The sequence below is a fragment of the Centrocercus urophasianus genome, unplaced genomic scaffold (genome assembly GCF_019232065.1).
Source record: "Centrocercus urophasianus isolate 14NV4802_14NV808 unplaced genomic scaffold, USGS_Curo_1.0 seq_20, whole genome shotgun sequence".
NCBI classification, from domain to species: domain Eukaryota; kingdom Metazoa; phylum Chordata; class Aves; order Galliformes; family Phasianidae; genus Centrocercus; species Centrocercus urophasianus.
This window is the reverse complement of record NW_024884756.1, coordinates 21,701,542-21,711,859: the sequence shown is the minus strand read 5'-3', so window position 1 is coordinate 21,711,859 and position 10,318 is coordinate 21,701,542. Positions and strand designations below refer to the sequence as shown.

At 48.3% G+C, this 10,318-nt stretch overlaps 1 protein-coding gene across 1 annotated transcript in view; it reads left to right on the top strand.

The window, feature by feature from the left end:
- Positions 1-10,318, top strand: part of LOC122162189 (unconventional myosin-X-like) — a 66,145-nt gene that overhangs the window by 30,156 nt on the left and 25,671 nt on the right. Inside the window, exons 18-22 of the mRNA XM_042822324.1 lie at positions 1,151-1,259; positions 2,035-2,115; positions 3,095-3,219; positions 4,003-4,117; positions 7,491-7,597. Of these exons, the coding sequence (XP_042678258.1) occupies positions 1,151-1,259; positions 2,035-2,115; positions 3,095-3,219; positions 4,003-4,117; positions 7,491-7,597 (537 nt within the window). The remainder of the gene's footprint in view (positions 1-1,150; positions 1,260-2,034; positions 2,116-3,094; positions 3,220-4,002; positions 4,118-7,490; positions 7,598-10,318) is intronic.

The window sequence follows — 10,318 nt, the reverse complement described above, 5'->3', positions numbered from 1 at the left end:
GCTCCACCCCTTCCGGCAGCACAAGTGAATTGCCTTCACCTGTGCTCTTCTGGCTGACTCATGGCTCGCCTCAGGTGATCAATCAGAGGTTCAGGCTGTGACTCAGCAGTTCCCATACGTATGTATATCCCCCTTATGCTTGGGAGGAGCCCACATCTGTTGGACTGGACTAAGCCATGTTTACCTAATAACCAGAACAAGGAAAAGAATTTCTTGCCTTTGCGTAGAGGCCACTTGGTTTCCACTCTGCTTGTTAGTCACGGGCTCTCATAAAATCATAGAATCACTCAGGTTGGAAAAGACCTTAAAGATCATTGAATCCAACTATGACCTAACCATACCACCCTCCAACCTGAGCTGTTGCTGTGAGACCAGGCACTGTCCCCAGTGTTATACCCCAGTGCTGCAATATGACCTTAGAGAAATGGGCTGTTTTAAAACCGTGAACAAGGTCTGCAAGGCAGAGATGGGCCTTGAAGATAGAGGTGTTAAGTAAGGTGGTACACCCCAGAAATGTTTGTGCTGCAGCTTGACCACATGCCCCTTACCAGAGTCCATATACTTGTTGCCTTTGGTCTCCAAACTGATGAGGCTATTTCAGGGTTGTGTCTGCCCTGCTGCAGAGTTTGTGCTGTGAGCAGCCTTGACACAAACTGAGGGAGCTGAGAGAATGAGCAGCTCTTGATTGCCTTACTCAGACAGCAGCATCTGGGTAACATTTTATACAGGGCTTTAAGCCAGAATTGCGGTCACTATTGTCCAGCACTGCAGGAGGACTTGATATTTCAGCAAGCCAGGAAGGGAAATTTTGCTAGAAATAGTCATAGCAATCACAGTGCTTGTGCCATTTCGTAAGAACTCATCTAAGGAGAGGTAAAATGGTGTAGAAGAACCCACAGAGATGACTTAAACTGTGAGTAGCCCTAGAATCTCTCTGGTTCCAAAAGAGCCGTACTTGCAACAACATAAGCATGTCTTGGGCACCACAGGTACAACCACGAAAGCTGTTCTGAAAGGGGAACAGCACAGTGTAGCTGGAATACCTTGCAGGATGCTTCCCAATGGGATGGGGCAGTACCCAAGAATGAGAGCCATACACTCACAGATGCGGGTGCCTTGTGTCGTCTTTAATTCTTTTCTTCGCCGTTAGGCTGGACTTCATCTATGACCTTTTTGAAAGAGTCTGCAGCCGTTGCAATGAAGAGACGCTAAAGATGGGCACCCAGAGGCGCAGACCGACTGTCAGTTCCCAGTTCAGGGTAGGATGTTTTCCAAAAGAGCAGAAGGCTGCTGGGGAGGAGCAGATGGGTAAAGCGAGGCCTGCAGCCAAGAAGAGTCATTCATCCTCCTTTTGTGTCCAGCACTGGAAATGTGCAGGAATGTGGTAGAGCTAAAAAAAGACAGTGCCACTGCCCCAAGGATTTCTCTGCATAGTGTAAAATGTGAGATGTTGAGACTGAGTGAAGTGGCAGAGGAAAGGAATATCAATTATTTTTTTTTTATCTGAAGCTCTTAAGATTCTTCCATCTCTCATGTTGGTTTGGTGCTTCAGTTAAGCATATGTGTCCTGTTAAGGCTGCATCTTTCACAGGCATAATGTCAATCCCAATAAGACCTTGTTGGGCAGACCTTGTGGGTATGAATCTACCCACCAAGACTGTCTGCACACTTTTGTTAATCTCATGGTTTTAATTTCCTTTATTTAAAGTTTGAAAGATGTGTAAAAATAACTTGAGTTGGCTATAAAGCTCTGAGAGCAGGGATGGCCATGTACGCAGTGTTATGGCAAGCTGTGGGTATTCTTTTGGGTGGGAAGGGACAGCCTGGGTTATTGAGGGCAGGCTCAGTAACATTACTGATGGCATGGTAGAACAGCTTTACTCTTTTCCTTATATCATGTTCATCAAGTAAAAGTTTTTGGTAGGCAGAGTCAATGGAAAATATCAGGAGTGGGGGGCTGCATGAAAAGTGTATCAAATGTACTCCTTTCTTTCCTGTCACCCATCCCCTGGGTTTTGTCTTGCTGCTTTTTAGGATTCTCTCCATTCCCTGATGGCAACACTTAGCACTTCCAACCCATTCTTCATCCGCTGCATCAAACCAAACACAGAAAAGGCAAGTCTTTCATCCAGCAGAATGCATGAGTGTGGTGAAGGCATCCGTGAGCACTTGCAGCAATGCTTGCCCAGACCAAACAGGGCATAAAAGCAGTCCCCCTTTCTAGCTGTTCTATGGTTGAGAAAAAAATATACCTTCCAACTGATCAGATTAAAAAACCTGCATGCTGAATAAGGTGCAGCTTTTCACCACCTCCTCCTGTGCTTACATATCCTGGAAGATAAACTGGGCTTGTGCGGAGCCCATTGCTGTGGTAGAAGAAGCAGTGACTCCTGTTTGTGGTGCCTACAGAATGTTTGTTCTGGAATGCACAGCTTGTGCGGTGGGAAGCATCTCCTGCAGCTCCCTGGCTCCGAGGCAGAGGAGGTGGATGCTTCGTGAGCAAGTCACTGTGCTCAGAGACAGGCTGGCTCCCATTGTGCTGCGAACCGTGGCAGGAGGTTCTGCAGCTAAATAGGTTGGGTGGGGAGCCCCAAGCTGATAATTTTCTTTGTGTGTTTTGAAACCATGTGTGATACCACAAAGAAAAGCCTGCTGAGAGCTGCGTGCCAGGAAGAAATCTGCAGTTTGTCTTTGGCTTTGGCATTAAAAGGCTGATGGGATCTTCTGCATGGCTGCAAAGGCATCTGAGTCAGAGTTACGCATTTTGTGTGTATCAATATATTATATCATTGCTGTGCTGCCACAAGCTGACAGTGACTGCACTCTGCAGACCTTTTTTGCAGGATCTGCCCAATTCCCTTTTGTCATCTCCTTTCCTGCACCATGCAGTGTTGGGAGGTTGCTTTCCCACTAAGCCAAAGCTCACCCTTTTCCTTTGGTGCGTCCAAATAAGCAGAGTTAACCATCTAGAAATGGATATACAAGCTGTGGCTACCTGTGCTTAGAGGAACCATCCAGGTCAGCAAACAAAGTAATGCCATGGTAACACTTTGCCTCTCTTCTATTGTGTTTTTCAATCTGGATCACAATGCAGGCACCGAACCTCTTCAATCCAGATGTGGTTCTCAATCAGCTCCGGTACTCAGGGATGCTGGAGACAGTGAAAGTCCGGCGAGCAGGTTTCCCTATCCGGTGCCTTTTCCAGGACTTTCTCAGCAGGTAATGGCTGGCATTGTATCACAAGCTGTAACAGCGCCAAGATACACGACTTCAGAAGTTTGTTCCCTTTGCCATTACTGATATGGATCATTTGTGTGATTTTTTTCTAACCAGGCCATTAGTGCCATATCCTAGATCCACTTGAGTATACTTATGGAGACTGCTAGTCTTTAGGATAAAAGTAAGAATGTTCAGGTTGTGTGTAACTTTGCCATAGGTTTGATGCTGTGATTCTGTGAGAACCAGCTGTTCACAGTATATAAAGAGGCTATCAGGTTTAAGAGCTTTAATATGGCAGGCTGAAGCAAATGTTAATGGCAGTATCATTGATGGTTAATACTGAAGAGAGTAATTTTTACTTTTGATTATCTGCACTTAGGATTTCTTGACGTTTGGGAGGAACTATTGAGCATTGCTTCCTTTGTGTTTTGGAACATTATAGGTGACCCTTATACTGAACAAAATAACTTCTGCACGATGAAGGCATATGCTTCAGAAATATAGTTGTTCTTTATTGAAAAATGCAGTTGAGTTGGTCTTTTATTACTGGGATTGCAGCAGTAACTGCCAGCATGGTAGGAACAGAAAAATAGAAGGAGAAATAGAGCTTTCCAGATTGGAAGGGAGATTTCCAAATGAAGAAAGGATGTTCTAACTGGGATTTGTCTCCCACAGGGAGAAGGACTGATGGGTAAAGGATCATAGGAATCATGTTAATAGATGGGGTGGAGGTGTGAGGGCTAGTGTCATGCATAGTCTCATGAGATTTTGTTTGGTTCCTAGGTACAAGATGCTTGTGAAGGTACCAAGTTCCTCAGACAACAACAAGGCTGTGTGTGCACGCTTTCTTCAGGCCTATGACAGCAGCAAGAAGGAATGGCAGTTGGGTAAAACCAAGGTACTTCAGTGTGGGCAGGGCATGGCTTTGTTCAAGCTACAGGGGGATGTAATTGCATCCACTGAATTTTTTTTTTTTTTCCTAGGAAAAGGCATTCAAACGCTTGTTCTCACTTGCTTAACTCAGGTTTTCCTCTCTTCTGGTGAATGCTTAACACTTCTGCCATAACCTTCATGGTGATGGTGTTTTTTACTCTAGACAACCACCTGGAAATGTGCTGTTATCTTTCATGTAACGGGGAGGGACCTGTGGGATTCATTCTGAGTCTTTTTTCAAGTTTTGAGACAGCTTCATAAGAAAGTGTGAGCCTTGTGAGGTACATTGCTGGGAGCAGGGAACTGCCTCTGACACAAATTTACACATGCTCCAATAAATAATTTGAAGAATATGTCAAGATAGATGGTATCCAGTGCAGAGAACATTATAAGCAATGGGTGTACAGCCCATATCCAGAGCAGATGATGGTCCACTTTCCAAGGCCTTCCTTTGTATGACTGCAATAATGTTCTAGAAAGAAGCTTTTCTCATTTTGGTGTATTCTCAGCCTGTGATTCAAGCGATTTCTATGTTTGATTTGGGAATCTGTTTTCTCCTCACTGGTCTCTGCAAACCAGGAACCATTTCAGTCATTCTTGTCCCTAGATAACCCGTGCTGCTTGGGTAGCTGCCATTCTCCCAGGACTTGAGTGTTAAAGCCTTTGTGGCATGTGTGTGTACTGCAGAACTGCTTTGCTCAAGGAAAGGAGTTGCTAGAGCTGGTAAACAGGGAGCTTGAACTTTCTTCCTATTATGACAAAGGATAGAATATGTCTCGATGAAGAAAAGAGCCATGATTTTTCTTTTTTCTAGAGGCTTTCGAGTAAGGGTGAAGTGAAGCTACCAGCTAAGGGCATATGGTGGAGGTTATCATCTTGGAGAGAAAGTCCCCTGTGTGCCCTTGGCGCCTCTTTGGCTGCCTCAAGTGCAGCTCTTGTACCCAGGTGAGATCCACCCTTGGGGTACAGAGTCGGGAACAGTGCTGCAAAAAGGTGTGACAGGCCAGTGGGAGCATAACCTAGGAAGGAGTAGGAGGGGTGGGTGAAGAGCAAAGCTTGTAGAAGGGAGAATACTTCCTGCAGAATGAATGGAAGGATAATTATATCCCTTGCAATTGTTTGGAGGAGGAAGGAAAGAACTCTGTGAATTAGTGCAGGGGATTGTGAAGCTTGGGAAAGGAAGTGGGGGAGGAAGGGCAGGATGATCTTTGTGTTTTTTCATTAAGAATAGAGCAGCTGCTGTGCTGGCAATTGTCAAATTAATGTTTAGGAAAGCTATTAGTGCAGGTTCAATCCGGTGGCATGGCAGAGGTGAGGGCTTGGATGCAGACATGATGTGATGGAGCATCAGCCTTGTGCTGATGTGCCCTCATCTCCACTGGGGATGTGTTGGTCCCTTTCCTCTGTGCTCAGGAGCACTGTGCTGGTAAACTTGGCCAGTGTGCAATGTGAGCAGATAGAAGTAGCCTGTAGCTTTTTCTAACTGTTCATTCCTCAGATGAAAGTGATCTCATGTTTTCAGAAAGCAACTGTGAATTATGACAAAGAAGCAGTCACCTTACAGCTATTCCCATAAAGCATCCAAAACATTTCTGGATTCAAATTCACTCCCATTATCTGCAGGAGGCTGAGAAAACTCTCTCAACATGCCATTAGCTTATAGACAGACACTATTTATGCCACATGTTGTTCAAGATGAATCCTTCTATCTATGAGTATATAAAGAAAACTCTGCAGGGTTAGGGTAGGGTCTTGAACTCTGCATGCTTCAAAGTTGTTTTTTCCCCCTCCTTACTGGCTTGAAGTCTGTTTACTAGCAAGATGCTGCCAGACTTGAGTATTTTTGCAATTTGATGAAGATAATGAACTGAGACAATGTTTTGCTGGCTGCCTTCTTGAAATGGGTGACTGCTGCTCTGTTCTGGAATGTAATTGAAAGAGCAATCTCTGCCTCAAAGAAGTCTTTAAAAGATCATTGAGTTGACAGAGGGAGTGGATGTACAACTTGCAGGGAAGGGTGCCAGCTTCATGGTTGGCAGTACCCTGACAATGAACCTTCTTTTAAGGCTACCCACGGTTACTTAGTTGTTACCAAACAGCTCATTTCTTTGGGCCATCTTAACTGAAGTGGTTCTCTGGGGTAAGAGCTAAGTGCAGGGTGATAACTCAGGGAGAGATTTCAGTACACAGTGGGCATAGTTGAGGGGGAGAAAGATCCTAAATGGGCGATGGGGCTAAAAGCAAGGATAGAGAAGGCATTTTAGTTCACGAGGTAGTGTCCTTGTGCAGTGGTGTGTTCCAGCTCCCAGCCCGTGCTCATGGCTGTGCTATGCTAAGTGGGGCAGCACTGCCCTCCTGCAGCCTGCCCTGCTGCCAGCCCTGGCAGGAACTGAGCCCGTGTCACCGCAGCCATATGGTGGTGGTGCTGTGCCTGCAGCCTGTGAGGACCAGCCGTAGCCAACTTTGATCTAGGCTGACCCTGCTGACAGCTCCGTACAGGCTGCAGACCTCAACAGGCAAAGCATGTATTCTGGCAACTTGCGCTGACCTCCCTGCAAGTCAGCTGATTTAAAGTAGCTCAGGTACTTCAAGCAAGCCCTTATCTTGCTTTGTCTCTAAGATAGCACTCCATCCCTCCTGCAAGCATTTAGCTCTAAGCAGAGACTCAAAACAGAGGTGGTGGAAGACGGCAGAGGAAGTGGAAAACCAAGTGGAAAGCCAGTGGAAAACCAAGCGCAGCCGCTGAGAGTCGGGGAGCTCTCCCGCGGAGCTCAGGTCAATGCACGATGCTGCGCAGGACTTCAGCCAGGAGCCTCTCCCGGCTGCTGATGTGGCTGAGCGGAGGGAATGCGGTACGCCCCGCTTCACCACTCCAAGGGCCCTTCGGCTCTCCTGATGCTGCTAGGACCGCTGCCCGGTCCCCGGAGCTTGGAAATCGCAGCCTTTCTCGAAACGCGGCAGAGCTCCTTCGCAAAGCGCTCCCCCGTGGCAGCGGGTTGCTGCGAGGCGGCGCGCGGGGACGGCTGTCGGCCGGGAAAGGGTTAAGGCCGGGCGCAGGCACGGGCTCTCCTCCTCCCTCCTCTCCCTCCTTCCTCCGCTCCCTTTCAAGTCTTGACCGCAGAGGGAGGGAGGCGGGGGCTGGCTGCGGGGCCGAGCTCCGACGCCGCCAAACTTTGCGCGGTGCCGTGAGCGAGGGCGGCCGGGCCGGGGCGGCGGCGGCGGCGGCGGCTGCGGGCAGCCCCAGGCGCTGCGCTCCCGCAGCCGGGACCTCCCGGCTCCCCCGGGACTGATTTCTTTCCTCTCTTTGTGTTTCCCGAAACTCCTCCCCGCGGCGTCAGGTTTTCCTGAAGGAAGCTCTCGAGCAGAAGCTGGAGAAGGATCGGGAAGAGGAGTTGAGGAAAGCTGCTGTAGTCATCCGGGCCCACGTCTTGGGCTACATGGCAAGGTCAGTGCCGCGGGCTGCACCGCAGTCCCTCTTGCTAGTGAGCCCAAAGTCCGCAGCCCTTCTCCCCTCACCGGCCCGGGGACATCTCCTGCTTCCTCTTCTTGAATCCTCGCGCCCTCCCTGCACGCCGCTCCTGCAGGATCCCGGTGCCGCCGCTTGTCCCAATGCCACATTTCCCAGCCTTCGGGCTCTGCTGCCCCACCTGCACGTGGGTCCCCCTCATTTTCCTTATGCTGTCAGCGCTGATTCCTGCTCTGCCTGCAAACTTCAACCCCACTCGCAGCTCTCCCTTCGCTCACAGTCTTTCCCTGCCTGCTCGCCTCGTGATCTTCCTCTCCTTTTAGTGAACTCTTCAGCATTGGGCTTTGGCCAGCTTTGCACCAGCGATCTCCTCTTGCTGCTCCCTTCTGCACCTGACCGGGGAGGGCTGGGTGAACCAACTGTGGTGGACGGCCCCTCCTCTGCCCCCGAAGCCGGCCAGCAGCTGACTCCCCAAAGGCTGTGGCATGCACGCTTAATCCGAGCAAGATGCGCTAGCAAGTCTCTGCCCCTACACCTGTCAGTCAGGGCTGAGGAGAGGTGGCATCCTGGGCTGCGCAGTTCTTGCAGAAGCTCTTCCATAGAGCCCCCTCTATGTGGATTGTTCTGCACTGGGAAATGTGTATGAAGACTTGTGCCCTGCCTTGCCAACATGGGGGCTTCTATTCATTTATTTATTTCCCCTTAGAACTAGCTCATTTGTCTTTCTGTTGTTTGTATATGAGATTGTAAGTTTTGTGTGTCAGGGCCTCTGCTCTGTTTTACTTTGTGCCTAGCATTTGGACAGGGTGACTGGGATTAGCACAGAAATTGATTTTTCTGGGAAGCATTGCTGCAGGCACACAGGATTATTGCTTTGCTGAGTTCTTTGGCAGGTGGCTGCTGCTCAGCAGGGCTGTGACAGGCAGCAGTGCTCTTCTTGGCTGCGGATCCTGTGGTCTTGCAACCCGCACAGAGCTGGATTCATGTCCCACATGTTGCTCCTCCACATCTCTAGAGCAAGCTGTGTTCCCCATTGTGGGCTGCAGGTTGAATTTCTGTGGGTTGGCAAGGGGATGAGGGAAAGGCAGGACAAGGGAAATGAAATTGATGGTTTGCGTGCAGCAGCTCAGGCTGAAGGGTGTCTGCTGTGGTCATGAGGGATGAGAGGGCACTTCAGCATGGCAGATAAGCAGGCAGAGCTGCCTGGAGCTGGGCAGGGTTTGGCACACTGGGGAGAGCTTTTGGCAGATGTGTTTTGTAGAAGTCAGAGTGCCCTTTCTGATGCTGCCTTGGCAGAGGGTGCTGGTGCAGCTGTTTGCACCCCATGTGTGGGGCACAGAGAGGACAAAGGGACTGGAGCTGAAGGGCTGCAGCCCAGGAACAATCCATCTGCAACTTCCCAACTCTCATTCCCTCTTCCCTTTCCTCTTGCTGTTCTCTGTGCTTCCTCCCTTTGACTTGATATTTGTGGAAAATGTGTGACCTCTGGGCACTGCTTCCATTAGCATCCCTCCCTTGATTTTCTTGATATGTCTGATGTGCAGGGAGGTGGCAAGCTGACAACATGGGTCTCTGTTGCCGTTTGAAGAAGGTTTGATTGCCAGGAAGGGGATTCTGAGGTGTGCCTTCCCCTCAGGGGGTTGCAGAAGGTCTGTGAGAAGGATATGTAGGAATACTGTGCTATTTCTAGTATGCTTTCGAGGACTGCTAAGACGATACAGGATTACTGTGTCATGCTGACCAGAGCTTCCATGCAACATGTTTTCCCTCTGGGAGTTCCAGTTTGGAATTAAGGGGATTATGATTTAAATATTACCAATGATCATTTCCCTCAGCAAGGTATGAAAGTGTCTGAATATCTTCATATGCTTTAAAAAACCATGGCGGCTTATTTCTAGCCTGAATAGACTTTGGTTTCAGGTCAGTTAAATCAGTTAAATCTTGTTAGTTCCTTGTCAAATAAATAGAAATTCTGCCCAAATGTGGTCCTGCTGTGGATGCTTTGCTGGGATTAAACCATTCTCTAGCCTTCGGTTTCCTAATGTAATGGAGCAAGCTCCTGAAATCTCTCAGTAAGCCAGGATTTCTGGGTTCAGTCCTGCTGTGTCAGAAATCACTGTTGTTCTTGAAACAGAGCTGCTAACACTGAACACAGGATAAAAGCAGCAGCGCTGTTCCCTTCGACGTAGTATTTCTGCCTACAAGCATACAAATCCCAGTCTAATTTTTCTAGAGCATTGTGTTGGGAGTTAGCATCCAGCTGACAATCTGTGTGACCCCCAAATCCTTTTATGACTTGCTTCTTCTTAACATAGTCTCATATCAGGTGTGCTAGGCCTTTGATTCCTTTGTTCTTAACCTTATGGTTGGATCTTTTGGACTTTTGAATGTTTGCTTGGATCTAGCTTACAAATGTTTCTGGATTCCTGTGTATTGGTAACCCTATTTGCCTGGGTTGCACATTGTGTACAAACTTCTACCAGGAGCTGTCTTTTTCAGGTCTTTGATAAAAGCAGTCAGTAATGCAGAGGCATCACTCAAATACAAAAACAGAGTAATGATTCTTTTATTTTGGGTCCTACCATGGACCTAGCTCCTTGGAAGGCACAACTAGGTGCCCATAGAAGCCCACCACTGTTGAGTGCAGGACTAGAACAGTAAGGAAAACACAAGCTGTGGGCAAAAGCAATTGAGGAACAA